Source organism: Protopterus annectens, chromosome 7.part0 (assembly GCF_019279795.1).
Source record: "Protopterus annectens isolate FY-2018-M chromosome 7.part0, PAN1.0, whole genome shotgun sequence".
Taxonomy (NCBI): domain Eukaryota; kingdom Metazoa; phylum Chordata; order Ceratodontiformes; family Protopteridae; genus Protopterus; species Protopterus annectens.
This window is the reverse complement of record NC_056739.1, coordinates 1,745,679,409-1,745,705,063: the sequence shown is the minus strand read 5'-3', so window position 1 is coordinate 1,745,705,063 and position 25,655 is coordinate 1,745,679,409. Positions and strand designations below refer to the sequence as shown.

Below are 25,655 nucleotides of genomic sequence, written 5' to 3'. Positions count from 1 at the left end.
TCATCCCCCTCCTTCCCTGTCTGAAAACAGGTGGATCCAACAAGTGAAACTGAACCCAAGGCTCCCACTACAGCCCCCCACCCCAACCCAAGTTATGCATACAAATGCCTCAGATTTAGGTTGGGGAGCAATCTGGCCTCTTACAAAATTTAGGAGAAGTGGCATCCCTCTCTTCAGGCCAAACACATCAATATCAGGGAAATGACAGCAGTTTTCTTTGCTCTACAGACCTTCACCACCCCCCTTCTGGCTCCAGGAGTGCTCCAGATTGTCACCAACAACATCACTGTGATGTGGTACCTCAACAAGCAGGGGAAGAACAAAGGCTTATCAGCTGCTCATATGGGACTTAGCCTCCAGGCTCAACTTGGTTCTGCAGGCAGTCTACATCCCCCTCACAGGACAGCCACCAAGCAGATCTCTTGCACAAGACCTCGTCTCCTCAACAGGAATGGATGCTGAACAGGGAGGTCTTCTTAGACATAGTCCACCAGTGGGGTGCTCCACAAATAGACCTGTTTACCTCCCCCCAGAACAGGCAATTGCAGAGCTTCAGCTCAAAAACCCGCTCCCCTCTAGCATGGAGAATGGATGCTTTCAGCATCTCTTGGGAGGGGAAGTTCCTTTATGCCTTCCCCCCATTCCCACTGATTCAGAAAGTCCTCCTGAAAATCCAGAAGGACAAACCAAAAATCTTGTTAGTGACTCCCTACTGACCAAGGCAGCACTGGTTCCCCCTACTTCACAAAATAGCCAAGGGCAATCACTTCAAGTTAATCTACATGGTGGACCTACTGTCACAAGACAAAGGAACTCTCCTACACCCACAGGTGCAGATGTTGTCTCTGACTCTGTGGGTGATAAACTTTTGATTCCTTTCAGACACCACTACTCAGAGGATGTGCTTTCAGTACTAAGGGAGGCAAAGAAACCTACCTCCAGAAAATCTTACCTGGCTAAATGGGAAAGATTTGCAAAATGGTGTCTGCAAAAGGGAAGGGGCCCCAGCTCCGCCGAGGTTCCCCTGGTTCTAAACTACTTGTATCAATTAATAAAAAATTACCTTTCTTATTCTTCTGTGAAAGTTCAGCTCTCGGCCATATCAGCCTACCTGCCCCGGGAACCCCCCCCCCCTTGCTGGCCAGGCTCAACAGAAAGCTCTTCCTTAAAGGGGTCTTGCACATGAGACCACCTAGGAAACCTATCCCTCCGCCTTGGGACATTAACTACATCTTAGAGAAATTAACCCAACATCCCTTTGAACCTGCCAGCCCTTCCTCCTTACAGATGTGTACATGGAAGATGGTCCTTCTGGTGGCTATCACTTCAGCCAGAAGAGTGTCAGAACTGCAGGTTCTAATGGTCTGTCCCCCTACACCATCTTCCACAAAGACAGGGTGTCCTTGCAAACTAACCCCTCCTTTATGCCTAAAGTGGTCAATGATCTCTCTCTTAACCAATCCATTCATCTGCCCACCTTTTTTCCCTCACCCACTAACAAAGGGGAGAGGATACTGCACTCCCTGGATGTGTACAGACAACTTAGATTCTATCTGGACAAAACCAAGACCATCAGAAAGACTAACCAGCTCTTTGTCTCCTTCCACCCCAGAGTCCTGGACAAGGCAGTCTCCAAGCAAACTATTACATGCTGGATCAGGAAAGCTATTTGCTTCTGCTACTCTCACCATGGAAAGTACCCCCCAGTGTGAATCAAGGCCCATTCCACTAGAGCTGTGGCCACCTCAAGGGCCTTCATGAAAGGCCTAGACACAGCATTCATTTTGGAAGCAGCCACCTGGACCACTATCTACACCTTCACCATTACAAATTGGATCAAGTTTCCAGAGCTAGAACAGGAGTCACCAGAACAATCCTGCAGGGTCTTGTAGAGCCCTATGCATTGACCACCACCCTCTCCTCCTCTTAAGCTGTGGTACACTCCCACACCTAGAATACTGAAATATAGGAATAGAAGGACATTGAATAGTTGTGTAAAATCTTACCATAACCATAGATGTCCTTCTCTTCCATGTTGCAGTATTCTTCCCTGCCCACCAGTCCCCCCTGGTCTTATACCTTCCTGTACTACCTACATTTCAGTAGGTCTCCAAGTTGCACACCTATAAACAACTGGCATACCTCCTGCTGGGCCTTATTCTCTGCCTGCTGGCCTTCAAGTTCTGAGGACTGTGCATGCAGACGTCACATTTAAGGCCCTTGGTTTATGGCCCTACATGTGACGTCCCATGCACACTACAGCAGCCAAGCTGAAGCTTTTGTATAGAAGCCAACATACAAATCACCTGAAGGCAGGAAATCCCTCACCTAGAATACTGCAACATGGAAGAGAAGGACATCTATGGTTATGGTAAGATTTTACACAGCTATTCTTTCTTCATCCATAAAAGTTCTTTTATTGGGCATCATGATTCTATTTCATGCTGAAGAAGGCCGGCTGCCAGATCTTTAAGCATGCCATTGATTTTGGCCTCTGGGGTCTCTGGCACATTAGGTAGTTCTGTGCCCCAAAAAGAACTAAAGATGGTGTAAGCTGCTCTTCCCTTTACAGATGAGCATCCTGTTGACATGCTTGGTATAGGAAGGATTCCAGTTCCTCTCTGGGGGTTGGTGACTGTTCTGGGTATCATACCAGAAAGACTGACATCAGTTTGTGACTAATGTCTATGTATGATGAATTCTGCTGCAGTAATGGTCTTCCTTTTTGAACTATGGTGAGTACCCCAAACAACTGTATTTCACTGAAACATAATGTTTAATGGTTTTTAATTACTCCAGAGTACTTGTGAAACATGTTCCATTAACCAAACTTACTGTTCTTAAGTTAAAATGTGTTAGGACGGGTCTGTGATTGAGAAGGGAAAGTTATGTTTTGTGTTACCATTCAAAGGGTAAGAGGAAACAGGGAATAAATTGTTTCACTTCTCTGAAGAAATGGGCAAAAGTCTGGTGTAATACAGAGGACTTTAACTTTTAGACAAAGGTCAAGTTATTAATTTTCAGGCAGTAAAGGAAAATTTGAATCTTAAATCAGGACACAGGGTGGATTTTAATGGAGATTGCTATGACTGGGAGAGTCTGGGTAAAATGGAAGGAAGAAGGAAATAAAACCAGTTCCATTAGTGGCCCTACAGTTGATATATGGAGCTTAGATGGTAAACGGGGTGGGGATTTGAAGATGCTGCAGTTCCTATCTATATTTGTCAACGAGAGATGGGCTATACCCATCATGTTTGGTATTCTGAAATAGAACTATTCCAGTAATTAAAGTCAAACTTAAACATTTAGCTAGAGTTTTAACGTTAATCCTGTATCTGTTTCAGGAAAATGTATTGTTAGTATCCTATATTTAGCATAAAGACTTACCTTAATACCAGCCTCTAGCATCATTTTATCTATTTTTGGGGGGAGAATTGCATTAATTATCTTGAAACTTGTTGGAGTTGCAGTTCCAGGCTATATCACATAATTGTAAGCAGCTGCTTGGAACAAATCATCCGCTTTACTGGTTTGAATGTCTTTATAGCTGTTATGTGAGGGAGATTATCTTCTTCAGTCAGGGAGTCCATAGTCAGAGCACCAGTCCTTTTCTCCACTAAGCAAGCGCCACTGATAAATATCCAGGTTTGTGAATCCTGCTGTTTTATGTCTCTATGCCAAGTAATGTTTTATATAAGTAGAGAGCAGAAGGGAAAAACATAAGAATGATTATCCAAAGTGATAACTGTATGGAAAAAGAAATTTCTTGCAAGATACACTGGTTTCACAAAGCAAACTCATTAAGTGGATGGATACATCTGTTTACCATGACCCCAGACAGACAAGACACTGCTAGTTCAGTCTCCTTGTTGACAGTGCAGTATACAATGGATGGCCAAGTACACACTTATCCTGTAATATTTTTATTATAATCAGATTGTCAAAATGTTGACATGGCAAAAGCTACTGCTCTGCCTTTTAACTGTTTTCATTGTTTAACCATAGTGCTATCTCCATGTGCCTGGAAGGTGTAACCTAACACTTTTTCTCAATGTTTCTTCTTTCTTCAGTTACAGTGGGTTACTGCAGAGTCAAAGAAAAAGGAATGTGTCATAAAAGGCAAAAGTGAACAGGTAAGAGATCTGTTTGTTCACCGTTGTCTCAATGTCTGGATCACCATTTATGGACCATAACTTTTTAAAAAATGGTTGCAAGTGCTTGCTGTTTATTAGTACAGTTTAGTATTTTTTAATGAATTTTGTTTTCAATTTTATGCCAGTGGCAGGCTGATGTAACCTTGATAAAAGCATTCTTAATAATAGATTACGGTTTGTTTTGTAAGAGAAGAAAGGGTTTAACTTTATTGGCCTGAATGCCTCAGTAACCATGTAGTTGGAACACTTGTATGTCCGTAAGGGACTCATTTGCATATTTTCTCATATGCTTCCTTCAAAGGAGGCTTATGGTTTTGCACAGAGACAACTAGTACAGGTGTGCGCCACTTAAAGTCCTTCTACACAATGTCCGACCACATTTACATATGTACTGTACTAAGAAGAAGTAAATGCAGTTAAGACATTGTGCAGAAGGACATTAAGTGAAGCAAAGTGTAAAGAATATGGTGTTCACTTGGGTCTATATTATAACATCGAATTTTATAAAGTTCGAATGTTATAATATCGAACCAGTTTTGTCAAACACTGAAAACAGCGAAGGTGCAGGACACCAAATTCTTTCCCAGGGACAGAATTTGGTGGGCCCTTGCTGTGGCTTTGCTGTTTTCAGAGTTCGATATGTTGGAACGTTACGGGTCGGGTTCAGGTAAGTGTGCGATTGTGTGTAGGTTAGGTGAGTTAGGGTTAGGGAGCAGGTCAGGTAAGTGTGCAGTTGTGTGGACGTTAGGGTTAGGGCGCGGGTCAGGTAAGTGTGCAATTGTATGTAGGTTAGTGTTAGGGAGTGGGTTAGGTGAGTTAGGGTTAGGGCGCGGGTCAGGTAAGTGTGCAGCTGTGTGTAGGTTAGGGTTAGGGGGCGGGTTAGGTGAGTTAGGGTTAGGGCGCAGGTGAGGTGAGTGTGCGATAGTGACAGACCTTAGGGTTAGGGTTGGGTTAAGTAAGTGGCTAGCTAGTAGTGTATGTAAAGTTTAGTTTAGGTTTAGGTATAGGATTTTAAGTGTATGTGTGTGGATTGTTGTTTTTTGTGTGTGTTTGTGTTGTGTGTATGTTTCTCGGAATAGAGATTTTTTTCCCTGGGGAAAAAAATCGCTATTCTGACTGTTCGATGTTTGCGGATTTCGGTGTTTAGGGTTCGATATTATAACATTTGATGTTTACAAACTTCGATGTTATAATATAGACCCGTTCGCTTAAGAGTCTCACCATTTCACATTGTATGGGATAAAACCTATCCCAGACATTAAGCAGCGCAAACCTGTATTTTTTTGCACTTGCTCTAAATATTTCAGCACTAATAAACACTTCTGTGCTGCATTTATTGATTTGGTTGAATTTATCACTATTTTTCAGACTGTATTTGTTAAAAAAATGACATCTGTTAATGTACTGCTGTTAGGTTGTTTTAACAGTATTCTGATATTTCCTAACCTCCTCTGACACTGTAAAAACTGTTCTGAGTTTGACAAAATATTTTTAAGTTTTGCAAAGTTTTTCTGTGTTTGTAGAAGTTTTTCAACATTTGCACACTTTTTTCTGTATTTGTGAACATTTTTCAGGGTTTGTGAACTTATTTCCAAGGATTCCTGATACTGTGGGAGTTCTGCTTTTTGTTGTAAAGCATTTGTTACTGCACTTCATCACAAAACCAGTTTGTTTTACATTAAGATGGTTTTTCTGCACTCTGGTGGGAGCAGAGGGCTGATTCATCCCATCTGAGTTAGAAACTACTGTTGGAAGGCTTATTGTGTGCTTATCTGATTGACCTGAGGGCTTAACTGTGTAAATGTCTTTTGCTGGTCTAAAGGTCTCGCATTTACACATCACGCAAACATGGTTACCTATGCCTTGTATATAAGCAAACCACTCCAGTTTATAATCCTCTCTAGGAAATGCTCTCCGTATTCTCTCACTGTTCGTAGCTGCTAGAAGAGCTGCCAGTTTGCACAATGAGTAGCACCACTGCAGGACATCTAATAGTATACTACTAAACACTCACTTAGACCTTTAAATGTCTCTCTCCAACTCCTTCCCATCTACTAAGGATCTGGTATAATGGACAGACACTTCACTGTCATCTCTGTTTCTGGCCTGGTGGATATGGGCATTCTGAGGCAGTGTAGTAACTACCTCAGGTTCACTGACAACAATTTAATTTTAGAACAGACAGTGTGTGAGAGATGTAGATACACAATGTCACTGCAGGCAAAGCTCGCACATACACACACAAAAACTGCGAACCAGGTTGTAAGCATTATACCCTAAATACTCACTAACAGCACTAATGAACAAACACATAGACCCACATATGTAGGAGTACTCACTTGTAATCCACCCAAACCTCCAAGATCTCCTAAAAGCATCTGTCAATAGCCCTGCGCACATTCATAAAACAGAGCACCTTACACAATACATAACTCTGAAAATCATAGTAGCCCTGCTTCCAAGCCCATAAGGCAAAACACCACACAGCCAAACATTCCTTCAAAGGCATGGAACAAACACCCACTAGAGATCAGGTTACTCAAGCAACTTAGTCAGTTCAAGCTAGCCACTAAAGAATACCTATTAAGCCAATGGACTTGCCTCTGTACCCCCTTTTCCCCCCTTAAACAGCTTATCAGCTCTAACTGCACACCTCTGTCTGCTTCCAGCCTATGTAACTTTCTCTAACTCTCTAGACCTTGTCTCACATTAACTTCTCTATCCAAAGCACATTACATAATTCTTATCTGCATAATGTAAGATTTTACATCTGGTGACAAAACTATCGTTAGCCCTTCTGAATGATGTATGATTCTAAATCTGACAGACATAATGATTAGTTTACTATAGTAAATCATTGTTTTTATGTATATGTTGCTTTGAACTGTTGGACATGCTACACCTAAAGAAATCCCAATCTCTCCAAGCTACACGCTCTACGGCCTAAACCTTGTCACCACAATAAACCGGACATGGTGGAGGGATAGATTTCCTGTCCCAGAGACTTCCCATACTCTGGAATAGGCTACCCATCTATGTCAAGCAAAGTTCTTCATTGGCACTCTTCATGAAAAATCTTGATGAGTGGATGGGAAATAGGAAATACACCCCAGGGATCACGTCTGTGTCTCTGCTCAACAGTGGCACAGGAAAATAACTTTCTTGGGTGGCGTAAGCCAGGGAACCTTGTTGGCTAGGCTTAGGTAAGCCATTGGGCCGATAGCCTAGTACACACCTATGAACCTGTGAATATTTTCTGTAAACTGGTAGTTGATTGTTTACTTATTTTTGTAAATTATAAACTATAGAACATGTGGGGCTTTTCTCCCAGGCCTCTTAGGAAAAGGGGCTACTTAGGTCAGTTGGACAAACCTGGTCAACAAATGTAAATAAATAATAAATAAATAAAATTCTAGTTATTGGAGATTCCATTGCAGGACATGCTGATGCCCCCCTTACCAGGCTAAACAAGGAGAAGATCACAGTGAGCTGTCTGGAGCAAGGATCTGCCAGATCATGTATGTGCCTAGCTGTTTAAACCACAAGTACTAGTATGACATGGTCATAGTCCATGTGGGCATAAATGACCTAAGACATACCTCACTGGACTATATGAAGAGAGATATGATGGAGCTCTCTAAATATGTGTCCTGGGTGGGTATGACTCTAGCCTTGAGTAGCATCCTACCTTCACCAATGATGATACCACAGTACCAGCAAAAAATGATTGACTTCAACATTTGGCTTAGTTTCTGATGTTACAACAAGGGGATCAAATATCTGTTAGCCTGGGGAGACATGATTGACAAACCACAATGCTTTGCCAGAGATGGCTTGCACTTGTCAGCACTTGCCTTCCGGTTACTTGCAAAAACTTTATCTACCCCCTCATAGTGCCTTTTTTAGGTTGTAGCAAGTTGTTAAACCATCCAACATAACAAAAATCAGTCACAACTATGTAAGGGTACTGCTGCTCAGTGCTAGGAGTTTAAATAAAAAACCTGCATTCCCTAGAAGTACTCCCCAGCGTGGAGGATGCAGACATATGTGCAGTCATGGAAACATGGTTCAGAACCATGGAAAGTACCCCGGCTATCAAAGGCTACATGCATTTCAATCCCCATCAGTTCAGGATAAAACAAAGGGAGGAGGTGTCTCAGAGTTCATAAAGGATAAGTACACTGCTAGACTGGTCCAACAACATGACTTTCTTGATCTGTTCCATGACCAACTAACCATAGGTGCAATCATTTGTCATATCCTTGCTAGCTACAGATCCCCTTACATGAGTCTGGAAAACCACACCTCCTACCTAAATCTACTGGAATCTCTTAACATTCAGCCTAACACCATACTTATAGGTGACTTCAACTACCCCTCCATCAATTGTGAGACATACATGTCCCATATTTCACTTGTTCAGAGGTTTTTGGACTTTGTCAATGCAAACACCCTGGAGCAACTAGTAAGCTCCCCATCCACCCTGGAGCAACTAGTAAGCTCCCCATCCACCCTGGAGCAACTAGTAAGCTCCCCATCTAGAGGTGCAAATATCCTAGACCTAGTACTCATGAACATGGGAGGATGTTGTGCCCTCCCATGCATTAAATCCTCCCTGGTAAGATTTGACCACAAAATGATTTCCTAGCATAAATAGGCTAGTCAACAAAAATAAAAAAATTCTCTCCAAAGCCAAGAAGGAACAGACAAAACAGTGCAAAAAAGACACTCGCCAATCTAAACAAACAAATTAGAGAGCTGCTCAAACCTACCAAAGCAAACTATGAGGCAGGCAAATCCTCCAGGTCAAAGATAACCATAAGACTTTTTTTTTTTTTTAATTATGTTCATAACCTCATGGGAAATCCTCAGCAATGTGCTGAGTTAATCATGAACAGCAGCACACGTAACCTGAAACTATAGCATACCTGCTAGCACACAAGTTCAGTTCAAACTTCTCCCCCCATCACCTCCTACAAACCCAAAGAAATACTGCAACCATCCACCTAGCAGTCATTACAAGGGAATAGGTCCTTACTCCACTTACTAAAGTCAACAACACACCCTTCGTGGATCCTGACAGCATTCTAGGATGCTTCTTAAATAGCTTAAAACAGAATCTATCAGGGCCAGTAGAAACCCTGTTTAACCACAACCTCTGGACAGGCTTTGTCCCAGAGGAATGGAGGACTGCAATAGTCATCCCTCTGCACCAGAGAGTCTATAAACTGACCCAGGGCACTACAGACCCATAAGTCTGACCAGTCTTATCTGCAAGGCCATGGAGATAATTATCATGGACCAGATCAATAACAACACAGGAACTCTCCAAACACTGGACCAAGCCCAGTGTTTGGCTTTGTTAAACGGAGGGTCTTGCCTGCTCAGTCTGATGGGCTTCTTCGAGATAGATGAGGGTAAAACAGTACACACTGTTTATCTAAACCTGGCCAAAGCTTTTGACACAATCCCCCAGCTGGGGCTCATAGCTAGACTTACTGAGTTAGGCATAAACTCCTACATTGTCAGGTGTATAGCTAACTAGCTCACTGATAAGACACATGTTGCCAGAACAGGGGAATTCACTTCCCATAAGAAACCAAGCAGTGTCCCATGGAGCTCAGTGGTGGGACCACTCCTGTTTGGTATGTACTTCTCTAAAGTGAAAGCCAATGTTGAGGACCTCTGGCTTACCAAGTTCACTGACAAGTGTTAGCTGGGAGCAGTCACCAAATCCCCAAACAATGTTGACATTCTACAAACAGGCCTAAAATGACAAATGACTTGCACCAAAACCATGGTCTCAAACTAAATACTAAAAAATGCATCATCATGCCCTTCGGTAAATCAGAAATCCCTGCAAATTATAACAGTAATAGCACACACCAAAAAGTAGACCTAGTGGTGAGGGACCTAGGAAATGAGATAGATAGTAACCTAAACTTTGACTACGAGAAAGCTACTGCATTGAGGAAATCTTTCTGTGTGGCTCAAGGTTTAAGTAAAGGTACAGCATCAAGACCACAGGAAGTCACAGTGGCATTGTACGTGGCCCTTATCAGGCCCATCCACCTGCATGTACCTAACCAGGTGCTTACACAAGTTGGAGCAACCCCAAAAGTTTCCCACTAAAAAAATACAAAGAGTAAGCTACATGTCTTATGCAGACTGACTAAAGGCCCTATCCCTTTACTCCGTCTCGTATCATTTATTGAGAGGGGACTTATGCCTAGCCTACAAGGCATTCTCTGATCCAGTCCTGATGAAAATGTTATGTATTCACAAGAAAAATGATACGAGGGTTGCATGTTCCATGGACATGAACCTTATTTGTGACTCTAACAGAACTTGCTGGTAAGACAGATTGGTATACCAAAAGCTACCTCATCTATGTAAAAAACAAAGCCCACCCATCATTCTCTTGAAAAAGAGTTTGGACAAATGGATGGGGAACTGTAAATACACTCCCAGGGTACTGCCTATGTCCCTTATAGACAGAGGCAGTCTGTAAAGTGACTCAGGGCTCAGAAACCCAAAGATCCACTACCCTAATACTACCCCATCCCACATCTGAGGAACTGTGCTTGTAAAGGCTGCTGTGCCATGAGCCTAGTAATCACCTATAAACCTGTACAGGGTCTTTTTTTTTTTTTTTCATATGTGGCTTTTCCGTGTGAACTTTTTATTAGGTAAATTTTGGAGTCACCTAATGTTATGAGATATGGGCTTAAGGCTTTAAAAAAGCTGAATGTTTCCAGAAAATTGCCAAGCTATCCACTTACACTATAACAATGAGCTCAGAAAAAGGGTGAAACATGTCATGTTTACAGTTAGTGAGGTTTTGTTTGTTTCGCTTAAATGCCTGAGTAAAGACTTTATCAAAAGCAAGTAGTCCAAAGGTATTCAGAAGCTATGTAGATGGAGCACTTGTATAGCCCTAAAGGATAATTTGCATATTTCCCATAGGCCTCCTTCAAAGGGGGTGTAATGTATTACATAAGTAGGGCTAGCTTGCCATGCTATTTTTTCATGTTTTGTTTTGTCTAACTGACTTTTCTGTGTGACTGTCTACTTGCTGTTTTGCACTCTTGTAAGAAACTAAATCAGTTTTACTTCTAGCCACATAAGCTGAGGTAGTCGGTTTTAAGATCCTGAGTGGTAGCCCTATCCCTGTGTTCGTGCAGGTAAAATTGAATGAATGGGACTGGATCTTATACCTGTTTTGCTGTATTTGACTAGTTCAGTATTAAATAAATGTATCACTTTTTAACTACACTGTTTTCTTCTCATAACCATTCATATAGCTATGTATCCATTTTCTAAACTACTTTTTCTGGTGAAGGTTACTGTGGTACCAAACCAAGCAGCAGAGACCAGAATTCCCTGGCCCTTGTATAAGTCTCCAGTTCCTCCTGCGTAAAACCTACACATTCCCAGGCAAGCTGGAAGATATACAATTTCCAAAAATGTCCTAGGTCTGCCTGGGGGGGGGGGGCTCTTCTAAGTGGGCCCTACTTGTTACATCTCACCTGGGAAATACCCAGGGAACTTCCTCCTAAGGTGCCCAGACTACCTCAGTCGACTCCCTTTGTACAAAAAAACAGTGATTGTACTCCAGTTGCCAAGCTTCTCACTCCATGCAGATTAAGCACAACCCCAGCTGCCCTATGAAAGATTCTCATTTCTGCCTCTTTTGTTCATAGTCTCATCCTTTCATTTACTCCCCAAAGGTTGTAATTGTAGGTGAGGATAAGACCGTAGATTAATAAGTAGAAACAAATTATTTCAATTCACCATTACAATCCAGTACAACACTTTGAGCACTGTTGCCTCTACACCCATATTGTGATCAATCTACTGATCCCATATACTTTAACTCATGAACAAGACTCTAAGATACTTAAACTCACCCTTCCGAGGTACCTGTTCCTCCCTGCTGCAGAAAATAATCCACTATGTTTTGGGAGATAACCATAACCTCTGATTTGGAAGTTCTGATTTTCATCCTGTCCATATCACACTCAGCAACAGATCTCTTCAGTGCATGCTGAGGGTCACATTCAGTTGAGGCCAAAAGGATAGTATCATCTGCAGACAGCAAAGATGCAACCATCACATCCCCAGACTGTATGTTTTCCTAGCAGTGGCTTTACCTTTATATCCTGTCCATTATGGGTTCATAGGTAGTTAATAAGCTGTTTATCTGTTAAGATCTTAAGAAGCCAGCCTTACATTTTTAGCCTTATATTTTGTGTATGAATAAACGATCTGTCAGGACATTTACTTTGTTGTTCCTGTAATACATAGACAGCAAGAAAGTCCTGAATGTTTAGCACCCTAACCACTGACTAAATACTGCTCCCATCAATCTGTACAGAGGGTAGGGCATGAGAAAGGTCCCCTAAAGCTTTAGAAGCTGGCCGATTGTCATATCCTTGGCTGGATATAACCCATTTAATTTAGACTAATGCAACACTGATCTATTCAAATATCTGCTGTTATGGTAACTTTACTTTCACAACTGTGTTTTCTTGTCTGTTGTCATGGTGATGGTGGAGGCTGAAGAAAGTGCTTTAAAGTTACCACTAGCATGTTAGGTTCCCTAGTCACTGTCATTATGTGCTTGGATTTCCCAGGCCTCTCCAGACACCACTGTTGCTGTCTGTTCCAGCTTACCACCAAATGGTGATTAACAGCTCGGCGCCTGTCCTGACCGAAGTGTCCTAATGAATATCCTCCACGAATATAGATTCATTGGTAGTTACTAATCATGCATTTCAGGAGATAATTGAAGAGCCCAGCCCAGTTTTCCAACTGTGCCAGAGCACTGTCTGATTAACTGACTTGCTCAGTGTCACATGGAAAAGGCTTCACTCCCAAAACCCAGAATAGAACCAGGTACATCTTCAGAACAATACTCTCTCAAGGGAGCTTCCCCAGCTCATTCTGTCCAATGTACAGCTGTAAACAATAGGCAAATTTAAATGTCCTATTCTGTTTCAGTGAGGCACTTTTAACCACCTGCCATTATGAGATCTGAGGAGTGCAAGAGCTTGGTTAATTCCGAGATATTAAATGCAACTAGCCCAGTAAATGTTGATAATGATAAACATTAATAGTTACATATTTATAAGTTACTGTAAAAGATGTCCTCTGGCTGCCTGAATTTTCCCTAGAATGTACATTTCACAGTTTTTACATGACAAAATCATGTTACTGACTTTATAATGTTTCTAAATGGATATTCCTTATTATAGTTTTTCACTGTATGATGCCCAGGTTTGTATAAATAGTTCACCTGGCTAAATAAATATATTGATTAACGTTTAGGTAAGGTATATGTCTAGAACCACATTAAAATGAACTTTCTGGTGCCTTCTTGTTAACTGAGGTTAATCGATTTGTGAGGCTTACTCTTGACTTTTCATACAAGAGAGTTTTTAACTGCTGTGGCATTAGTCCTATAATTGTGTTATAGCAGTTTTAAGTTCTTCCTTTGTCTTTGCTGTATTCAGTTACTCTTTTGCCCCCAAGTCTGTTTTCATTGTAACCATGGTGTGAAGTTTATATTAAATAATGACTACAATCAGGGGTGTAGCTAGGCATACTCAGTATACTCAAATGTGTACTTTTTTCTCAGCATGTCTTGGAAATGTCAGCATTCAGAAAGCACAGAATGTTTAGAACTGTGTAAATGAATATTTGCAGTATAGGGATATACAAAGAATTGTTGTGCAAAAGGAACACACCTCTAAAACTAGCTTTTAATGGATATAAATTATAACAGTTGAAAATAACATGCCTCTTATTATATATGTTGGGGGGGTAGCATTTTGAGGGTTGAGTACATTTTGAAAGTGATAGGTGAATAGGTGGGCAGCAGAATTTGATCTGAGTACAGAATGTAAATCCGTGGCTACACCCCTGACTACAATATGAAGTAGCAATAAGATTCTCATATGCTTTACATAACAATCTGAAGTACCGTTTCATGTCTAGTTGGCTGAAACAAAATACACTGGTTAGTTTTCTGAGGCAATGCTTCCATCTAATGGTAGATTTTAATATTGCAGCCATACAAGTTGATTTATTGTCTGGTGCAACTGCTCATATATGGAAGACTAGCTAGCTGCTTGAACTTGTGGTACACCAGCAAGAACTATTACCTCATACTGTGTATTACCATGTGTTCCTGTATGTGGTGGCGACGATAAGTGCTGAAGGAAGTAGTTTAAGTTTTTACTGTCATGTCTACTGAAGGAAAGAAGGAGGAAACAGTGTATTTTGAATGAGAACCATCAGGGTAACTTAGGCACAGGTAGATCTGCATACAAGATGATGCAGTCTTGGACTGACATAGCCTCTTTGTGTATGCTTTTTAAGTGATTCTGCATTTCATATGTAGCTGCATGAAGAAAGAAACCAGTAAAATAAGGAAAAGAACAGCAGAAAGGATGTCCTTCATTTGAGAATCCCCAGTATGTATGCTACAGAGACGTCCTGGTTTGGGAACTTACTAGGAAGTACATTTCACATTACCTTTATGAGTTATGTCTCGGATGTTTCACAAATCAAAGTAAAGCTGGAGGAATCAGCTTGTCAAAACAGTGATAGGTCCGTATTTTGTGACCTTACCTTACTAGCTTGACTTTGGAAATGAATGTAGTTAATGGGGACCAGAGATGATTAATCATATACTGCTTTCAGGAACCTTCCCAATGGACATTCATCTTGGTCTACAGATGCTTCAGCAGTAAGAGTGCTTTGAGAGCAAATGATTTTAGGTTCATAGGTTCATAGGTTGGTACTAGGCTATCAGCCCTAGGGCCTATACAAGCCTAGCCATAACAATTCCCTGGCTATTAGCTTGGAGTTCCTTGTTACAATGTGTTTGATGATGTGCCTTTGACTTAAAAAGTGGAATAAGAAGTTTGTGTTTAGTGGTCCTTGGTCACCAAAAGAGGGATAAGCTCTGGAATCTATATACAAGCAGCCATACATGCAGGTGGAAAGGAGACAGATGTTCCTTCTATGACAGAATGTAGACAGTTGATACTCAGTGCAGAGAGCAGTAATTCAACAGATGATGAAACAAGTACTAAGTGGATAAGTTCCTAGATAGTTAATAGGCATGCAGTTCAGGAGACCATCCAGGAGCCTAGCACAAATTTCCCATTTGCTCCAAAACACCGTCTAGTAAACTGGCTTGCAAAAGGTCACACAGTGGGCAAATTGAGGCTGGGTGAATCAAACCCTGAACCACAAGAAGCAGCTCATTAACACCCCATGGCTTTTAATCCTCTTGAGCTAACATACAGCGAAACAGTAATTTTCTTAGTAAACAGTAATTGACATAGTAGAACCGTACTCATAAGTGCTAATTCTAGCCCCGACTTCAGCCCTAACAATAACCATATCCTGACCTTAACATTAAACAAGACACAGATGCTTTACACTAGCCCTGTCTCTCATGCTAAGCAAAGACATATAAACCTTTCACTACTCGTACTCCTAACCCTACACTAGCACTCGAAAACATACACACCTTACACTAGCCCTATCCCTATCCTTGACACTACTACTACTATTACACACAGACACACACACACACACACACACACACACACACACACACACACAGCATACACATTTACTTTTAGAATGCCAAAAATTCCGTATTTTTGATCTTTTTGGTATTCTGACACACTTGCAGTTCTGCATGCAGAATTGTTGCTTTTGGTAGATCAACACTGATCTAGCGATAGAGCCCTATTTTTATATACACATACTGTATATATTTATAGATATAGATATACAGTATAGCTATATATATATATATATATATATATATATATATATATATATATATATATATATATATATATATGAATATGAGTGCAGTACAATTGGCTGATAACACATTTGTTTAAATAAGAGTAACTATACAAATGAGTAATTTTTTTTGTTTGAATGAAATTTGGCCTAATTCAAGGTTTATATAGTGCAGGAAAATGAAGGTTTGATTGCAAAGGTGGTGATTGTGAAAGTGTGCAAGACTGTATTATAGCAGGTAGTGTATATGTAAGAGTATTCACAGGTAAGGGTTAGGTAAGGGGATTGATTTAGTGTTGTGCCAGTTTGGTATTGCGTGTGTTCTGTGTTCTTTTGTCTTTTGTACTAGTATTGTTATGGAAAGTGTTTTTAGTAATGTAATCTGTAGGGTTGGGTTTAGGGACAGGGTTAGGGTTAACACATATGACTGAGGTAGTGCGGAGGGGGCAAAGCTGTTGTTAGTATTCACAAAAAAACTCTGTTAATTAGTCGCAATGTCTTTTATGTCTTTTTTTCTGTTTTTTTTTTTTTTAGGTGGTGGCATTCCATTTGAGATCACAAAGTTATTTTGAGCTACTTATTTATTACTGAGAACCGTCAAACTGCAGTGAACTGGTTTTGATTCATTGTAATCTTTTCTTTTTCCCACTAGACTGATTGCTACAATTACATCAAGATTGTCCTTCAGCTGAACAGCACCCACCTGTATATGTGCGGAACATACTCCTTCAGTCCTTCCTGCACCTATGTTGTAAGCATCAGAATTTCTGTAATATAAGCTATGTCTGACATGCACTACAGGGTTTGCCAGTGTGTCTCTTTTTTTTTTTTTTTTTTTTTTTTTTTGGTTTTACCATAGATTGTTTTTCTAAAATTAATAAAAATCTTTACAGAGCTCCCACTGGATTAGGAGTTGGACTTTGAGAGCAGCTGAGGTTGTTACTTGTCTGGATAATCCACCAGATGTACAGTCTTGTGTTTTTAATTCCAAACTGCATTATGTTGTGTTCAGTGGTAAGCTTTCTTACCTTAAATCTTGAAGGTCTTGAGTTCAGTCTTTATCTATGGTCACTGTCTTCTCATCACACCTCTTAACCTCCTAGCGCAAGAAATCTGGACAAAGCCTAAAATAATAGGGGGACAAAAGCCCAAAAATAGAGATAGACTTTAAATATTGCTCTCACAAACTTAGAAAGTTGCTAGAATAACATGATTTGTGTTAATAAGCATTTTCTAAAGGATATGAAGTCTGAAACTCAAATGTCAGTCATTATGTAGGGACAACAGTCTTCAGTGATTTGACAGAAAACCACAAATTTTATGATGAGCAAACCAAAATATGAGGCAAAAATCTGGGCATTCTGTGAAAATCTGCACAGTTAATAAGTATGCTTCTCATGTCTTTTTAGGTTTTCTGCAGGTACTGTGGTTTCTTTCTTTCTCCGCAACATGTACTAATTGATTGGCTATATTAAATTATTTCTCTCTCCCTGTGTATATTTATATTGATGTTATAGCTACCTTTGCTTTTATGATCTGAGTCCTGACTCATAAAGGTCCATGAAGTTTTGTCCCAAGTAAGTAACTGGTGCCAAAGTCATGGATTTAAACTAAATGCTAAAAATGCATTATTGTACCCTTTGTTATGTCATCTACCCCGGGAAACTGCCACACTGACAATACGCCCCTAAGAGTTGACACAATCCCTAAACAGCATGTCGTACATGGACCGACTCAAAGCCCTGTCACTGTACCAGGTATCCTAAGAGATGACCTGTGTCTGGTATACAAGGCATCCTCCAACCCATTACTGATAGATTTACTGCACGTCAGAAAGTCAAACGGCATCAGAAATGCTTGGTCTAGAGATCTAAACCTCTTCTGTAACATCAGCAGAATAGTTTGGAGAGACAAGTATATTTCTTAGAAGATATGCTGACTTTCCAAATAAAAGAATTGCAGCATCCTTCTTGTTTTGTTGGTGCCTCTGTAGAAATAATAAAATGTCAAGAAGGCATCATAATCATGTAGAACTACTACTGAAGGGATAAGCCCATGTTCCACTGTCTTAATTTTCCAGGGTTCATTGTATTATACTACTGTTAATTTGCTGTTTCTTTAATATTTTGTGATCACTTTTTTGTTTTTGTTTTTTTATGAGTTATTTTATGATTGCATTTTTGTTTTTCTATAGTCCGTTCCAGATAAACTCCTGAGCAGTCAGGATGGTCCTTGTGAAAGAAAGAGGTGTTGAAAATCTGGCTTGTGCTGTCTGGAGATGGACATGCTTCTCTCCCAGGCTCTTCCTCTGATACCTAATGGAAGACAGGCTGGCAGGAAGTCTGGGGATGTTTAGAGAGGAAGATGTCAGCCTGAATTCTTTAGAATTGCTTCTATTTACTTTTTGTTTGCTAGTCAGTAATACCTTCCACTCTCAGGACTTTTAATTTCTGATAAAATACCCATCTAACGTAGTTTATGTCTGTCAGGCAGCTTAAGTGTCAGAAAGTTTTTAAGCGAGTAATATGCCACTGAACAAGCAATTGCATTCCACTTCTAACTTCAGGACTGGATTAGCAAGTCCACGAATCACATGGCACATCGTTCTCCACGTGTTCAGAAAGACAGACCACTGTCTTCCTCTCAGTGCTTTACTGACCTGGGTTACATGTTCCAGCTATGTCAGGAATTATTACATTTTAAAATATGTTAATGGTATATAAAGGCACAAAATCATCCCTTTTTTACTATATCTGTTAAAAAATCCTTTGTACATATGATGTATATATTAATGCAATTTACACATTTCTTTTACTTGAAGGAAGTAATTGTGTGTGTGTGTGTGTGCGTGCGTGTGTGTGTGTGTGTGTGTGTGTGTGTGTGTGTGTGTGTGTGTGTGTGTGTGTGTGATATATATATTACAATTTAACAAACATTACTTGTATGTTACTGATCAATGAACACTTTCCAGTGTATCGAGTGAATGCTTATCCTTACTGAATACTTGTTTTTCTACATATATTGTCTAAGCATTTGTAGCCAGCTCTGTTGACATGGAAATTTAAAACCCAATTGTGAAACAAGTTCATTTGGTGGCTTGGACATCTTTTGGAGCTGACATGAAGAATATGGTTGTCCTGGAGGGGAGGGGGCAGCCCTGGTCATCAGCTGCCTTCACCCCTCAGAGGAGGTGTGATGAAGCACAAAGCAATTCTGAAGTATGCATTTGTCTCAGTAAGCGGTAAATGAGGTAACCTTCAATTGTGGTTGCACAAAAACATGCCCTCACATTGGATAGGCCTTGCTATGATGTGGTCACACATTCTCTTCCCAGCAGAGGGCCAGATTCAATAAAACCTACACTAAGTATACACTAAGTGTACACAATATGTATTCAATAAAATTATCATATTTTTTATGATTTCTAGTCACTCTGAAAAATTACACTAAATGTACATGTAGTGTACACTTTGTGGTAACTTTTATGAATCTCTGTTTAAAGCTGCAAGAATATCAGTAGGAAAACTAAAATTAGGAGGAAGAAGGTGTGTGTTACATCTGTGTTGTCTGTTCACACAGAACAATGTACATTTAGTGTACACTTACTGTAGGCTTTATTAAATCTAGCCCAGAGTGATTAGCACCTTAATAGAAACTCCAGTGCCAATGAAGGCATAAACTACTTAAATGGTTGTATGCATGATGGCTCTTCCAGATGGCCTTTGCCCATACCTGTCAACTATACAGATTTTTGCAGAATATCCAGATTTTTGCCTCATATTTTTGGTCTGTTTTTCATAAAATTGTGGTTTGCTGGCAAATTAGTTTCAAATCGTTAAAGATTAAAGTTAGACAATAATGACAGATATTTGAATTTCAGACTTCATACTCTTAATTCATGCTAATGCAAACCCTGTTGTTCTAGTAACTTTCTAAGCTTGTAAGAACAGTATTCAGATTTTTCCCTGTTTTTGGGCCTTTGTCCCACTTTTATTTATGGCATTGTCCAGATTTCTTGCTCTAAGCGGTAGAGAGGTATGCCTTTGCCTTCTGGGCATTCCCAATAAATGGGAACAAATAGGCTCAGTCTAGTAAGACAGGGAGGGAGGTCGATCAGCATATAGAAAACAAACATTTTTTTTTCTTGGACCAGCTCACTTCTTCATAACAGTTGTAATAAATAGACCCTTTGCTTTAATTCCTTTTCTCAGGGAGATTAGCTGGTTTTATTACTGAAAGTGCAGCTTTTAGGGTGGTATCTGGCCTTTCAGACATAAGATGCCTTTCTGTGTCCTCTGGGATTGCCTTTCATAGATATTCGTTTATAAGGTTTTCCACATTACCAGATGATTTTCAGCATCAAGCTTGAGTTCCTTCTTTTTTTAATTCTAACTGTTTAACTAGGAAATAGAACCAAAGGTTGAGTTGAAAGAACATAAATCTGAAATACATTCAATCCATAAGAAGTGTCATTCAAAGAAAGCTTGGCTTTTTAAGCTCCAGGAAATATTTTGAAACTACGCCTGTAGAGATGTACTTCTCTCTCAGTTGAAGTAGCATCAATGTTTTACTGTGTTTTTGAGCACACCAGTAATGTGGTTTCACAGACATAAATAAAAAAAGATTCACACTCTAGCTCCCTTTCTCCATGTCCATTTGGGTACCTGTCAAACCACTTTCTACTTTTCTGGATGTAAGTCTTTGTGGAAGATTGTTCTGCTGTCATTGTCAGTGGAGTGCCATATGATGCTTTGGTGCAGCATTTGCTAGACACCTTACAGCTGTCTTTATTAACTCCTCATATCCTTAGGCTCCCTTTCTGTAAAGGAAAGTGTACTCAAAAACATCAAGAGGCTTTGATTCTCTTGCAAAAAAGGTAACAGCTTTGATGACTGGCAATGAAAATCTAAGATTTTGCTTCTTTTCATCATGAGTTCTAAAACAATTAGGGGGCCCAAACCACTAGTAAAACATTGGGTGCTTGACTAATAATGTTAAGGAATGTGAAATGCACTCTAACAGAGGTCACAGCAGGGACCATGTTTAACTAAGGTGCTGAAACTTTGTATTGGGACCTTGATAAAAAAAGTCAGTAATAGAAAACTTGCACATGTGTTATACAGAGCTTTAGTGTATACAGTAAGCTATACTGTATCTTGCATGGTACAGTCATAAGAATTCACAGTCCATTAGCAGACTAATATTTTTTTAATTTTCTGTATGCAGTTACTATAGTTGTTTTTTTGATTGTAATATGTTCATGTGTGTGTGTGTATGTGTGTGTGTGTGTGTGTGTGTGTGTGTGTGTGTGTGTGTGTGTGTGTGTGTGTGTGTGTGTGTGTGTGTGTGTGTGTGTATGCATCTCTCTCTCTTTTATATATATATATATATATATATATATATATATATATATGTGTATTTTTTTATTTATTTATATATTGACATTTGTTTATATATGCCACCATCATCAATCCTCTTTTTCCCATTTTTTTACATGGGATCGGGATGTCCTGTCAGCTGTACCATCTCTCTCTCTAACTTCAGTCCCACTTTCCTACATTCATCAGTCATGCCTATCGTTGGTTTTCTGTCACATAACCCGTCCATCTCTTTGCTGGATGCCCTCATTTTTTCTTACCTTCTTCCTGTCTGTCCCAAATCTTCTTCACAAGATTGTTTTCTGCTATTCTGCACATGTGCCCAAACCATAGTAATCTGTTTGACCTTCTCTGCAATTGACGTTACTTTGACTTCTGCTATGATGTTCTCATTTCTTCATCTGCCCCACAGTGTACATCCTTTCAACTATCTCAGGCACTTCATTTCCATCACCTCTAGCTTCCTCATCTGCTCTATCTTTACTGCCCAAGTTTCTGTACCAAACAGTAGTACTGGTCGCACCACCATTTTGTACACTTTACTTTTCAGCTTCTTGGGCATTCTTTTGTTATACACTACCTCAGCACTCTGTTCCAGTTGGCTGCAGCCCCTCAGATTCTAGCATTGACCTCCTCACTCAAACTTCCCTTCTCCTCAACCACCCTACCCAGATACTTGAAGCTGTCAAACTGTTCCACTATATACCAATCTGTGTCAATTTTCAGCTTTTTCTGATTTCCCCCATTTGCTGCCATTACAACTGTCTTATCTGTACCCAGTTTCATCCCATGTGCCTTCAGTTTTGCATTACCTTTCACTTGTTCAGAGTCTGTCTGTAATGCCACATCATCTGCATACAGCAGCTTTGTTGATATGTCCCCTTTGACCTGTTTTCTAATGTAGTCCATCACCAGTATGAACAGCAGTGGGCTCAGAGCTGAACCCTGGTGCACACCTACTCCACTGGGAACCCCTCTGTGAGATGAAACACTCTTTGAACTTGCTTTATTGGGTCCTTGTATATTGCCTGCACTAATTCTACCAAAGTTTCTGGGACTTCAAACCACCACAGGACTGCCCAGATCACTTTTCTAGGGACCTTGTCATATGCTTTCTCCACATCTAGGAATGTCCAATTGGACTCTTTCCTCATCAATATCTTCTGTTAAACTGTCTGTCTCACTGCAAACATCAGGTCAGTTGTGCTGCATCTTGATCTGAATCTGAATTGTTCATCTCCCATCTCCCCTTTCTACTGCTCTGCCTATTTGTTTATCAATAACCCTCTCCATTACTTTCATGCACTGTGACAGGAGTATGATACCTCTGTCCTACCCACAGTTGTAGATGTCCCGTATTCTTGTACACTTACATTAATATGCTTATTCTCCATTCATCAGGGATACGCCTTTCTCTCCATAGTGCTATGAGTACCCTCAAAAGCAATTTCTCCAAATCTCACCCAACATCTCGATCATACCAGTTTAACCTCATCTGAGCCTGCTGCTTTCCCTGACTTCATTTTCCTTAGTGCTGTTCTTACTTCTTCTAGGGTAGGCTCCTCCTCTTCTTTCATCATAGGTTGTGCCTGGGACAGTACAGCTTCTGTGGGATTTTCTTAATTCAGAAGCTGCTGTAAGTACTCTTTCCATCTACTTTTGATTTCCTGTGGGCTGGTGATCAGGTTGTTTCTGGCATCCCTTATGATGGGTGTCTGACTATCTTCTTTATCATTGTGTCTTTGCCTTTCAATCTGATAGAGTTTCTTTGTGACATCTACCAAGAAGCTGAGTGCCTCTAATGCCTTCTTTTATGCTGGTGCAATTCCTCTCTTAGTCTCTGTCATTAGCCAGATAGTATTCCTTCTTAGCCTGATCCATCTTTTCTATCTCCCACCTTTTCCTACATGTCTTCTTTCTTTTGCTGACTTCCTGGACCTCTGCATTCCATCACTTTCCTTATGTACATTATTTCCATACCTGGCTCAGCCACATACCTGTTCGTGTAGTCCTCATACATGCTGTTTTGAGGTGCTGCTGTTCTTCTTCCATTCCACCAGTTTCCTTTCCTCCTGAGGTGCTAGACCCCGAGTATTTCCTTGAACGTTTGTGCTTTCCCTCCAGTCAACCTCCAGGTCTTCAGCCTAGTTTCTGTTGACCTTAGAGCCTTCTGTGACCACTGTGTGCAGCTGATTGTGGCAACCTGCTGTTTATGCTGTGGGCCGACTGTTTCAGTGGGGATGACTTTGAAATCAGTGAGCCTACTCCAGTGCCCTTTCCTTACTAGGAGGAAGTCTGATTGAGTTGCATGTTGGCCACTCTTGCAAGCTATCTTGTGACTGTTGCTGTGTTGGCCACCATCACGATATTTGGCAGACAGAAGTCTAGAATGGTCTCTCCTTTATTTCTGTTGCCCCACCCATGTGGACCAAAGCAGTCATCATATCCAGTTCTGTCTGTCCTGGTATGTGTATTCAGGTCACCCATTATCAACACCAATGCATGTTGTCCTGCTTTATACAGTAGTTCTTGTAACTGCTGTCTGAATGCTCTCTTTTCTTCAATATCGCAACCCTGCTGTGGGGTATAGGCTGATATTATGAGTAGTGCCGTATCTTTACACTGTAGTCTGATTGCCTTAATTTTTATCACTAATTCTGATGACATCCCTCACTGTTTTCTGAAGCCTCTCCCTCAGCACAGTTCCCACACCTTTTGTAGCTTGTCCTTCACCAGTGCAGTATACTCTGGACCCCAAGCCAAACGATTTTGCTGCACTGCCCTTCCATCTTGCCTCCTGGATATGTAGGATGACCAGCCTCCTCTTTACCATCATGTTATCCACTTCCAAGTTGTGTCCTGTCAGTGAACCTTTATTGAGTGTAGCAATTCTTAGTTCTTGTTTGGCAGGTTTATTGCTTTTACATCCAGATTTCACTCAACAGAGCTATTCCAGGTAATCCAAGCTGGGCAACTAGACACCGGCCAGACAGTAGCTTATTGTCCCAGGGCTGCTGGACTTTATGGTAGGCCCACACTGGCCAATAGGGGCACATACACCCTTCCCATTGTTAGCAAGGGTCCCTGGTGTAGGCTGTGTCCTCAACCTGCTTATCACCATGCCCAAATGCATTTTGATGACATTAGTTAACACAACAGAATCATCTAGATCCAATTTTTACACAGTTGAGTGGCTAGCCCAGATATGACGTGCAGTCTGTGACCCACATTCCCCTATCTTGAGGATACTCCACATCACATTTGATGCTCAAAGCGGTTGGTATGTACAACTCCTCCCCCATAGGGCATGATCTAGAATCTGTGCTACTGCCACAGCCCCATTCTTGGGGGAGTCTGAAGTGGAAACACTCAGCATGCTTTTGAGAGGTGGGACGAACTCCACAGAGACCCAGAGAGAACATACAAACTCTATACATGCATTGACTGGAGGTCAGGATTGAACCTCGTTCCTTGTACATGGGATGTGAATTGCTTACTGCTGCAGTCAACTTTGAGGTCACCAAACAATGAGAAGAAGGGAATATTTCATTTTCTTGCATAACTGAAGTATTTCTGCATTTTACAATACTTAACAATGCTGTCATTCACAGTCCTAATTCTGAACAAGTAAGCATTTGGCAAACAATGCTTTCAGAATGAAGTGCCTTACCAATTCTTATTCGGGTATTTACATTTTGAAATACTTATGTAGATCCATGCAATCTACTGTCTTTTGGCTTTTCCCGGTTAGGGGTCGCCACAGCGTAACTCCTGTCTGCTAATGATTGACAGTGGATTTATTTACAATGCCAATTTGCCCTTTAAAGAAGGCACACCCATTCACGCATGGACCTATCTGCATGTCTTACAGTAACTAAATACAGTTGAACTCTTGCTGAGTACTAACATGGCAGTGACCCATGACTTCTGAACTGTAGCAGTTTGTGTCACTGTGGCCTAGGTGTTATTTCCTTACGAATTAGTTTGCTGCTGGTTTCACTAGTCCACTAAAGTGTTTTTTTACTTTGTAATGAAGGAGTCTCTGGTCTCCTTTCATTGTGTTTATTTTGTGGCAGTATGGCAATGAAGGTTTATGGTATAAACTGATAACAAACATCATCCTGTATGTAGTACAGTTTCTTTTTGTAAACTATAAACAAGACACTTAACTATGCAGTGTTTCTGAGTTTCTCCTGTAGATGCACTGAATGAGCTTACTTGATTATTCAGCTCTTCTTTACATTGTTGTAGGTATGTTTGCTCAGAGTATTAGTTAGTTTGATCAATCCTT

The 25,655-nt window shown here is 40.5% G+C and overlaps 1 protein-coding gene across 2 annotated transcripts in view; it reads left to right on the top strand.

Annotated features, from left to right (window-relative positions):
* The window catches only part of SEMA4B (semaphorin 4B), a 1,355,182-nt gene that overhangs the window by 1,149,057 nt on the left and 180,470 nt on the right, over window positions 1-25,655 (top strand). For both annotated transcript variants that reach the window (XM_044078286.1, XM_044078287.1), the window contains 2 exons: window positions 4,071-4,133; window positions 16,639-16,737. In XM_044078286.1, the coding sequence (XP_043934221.1) occupies window positions 4,071-4,133; window positions 16,639-16,737 (162 nt within the window). The remainder of the gene's footprint in view (window positions 1-4,070; window positions 4,134-16,638; window positions 16,738-25,655) is intronic.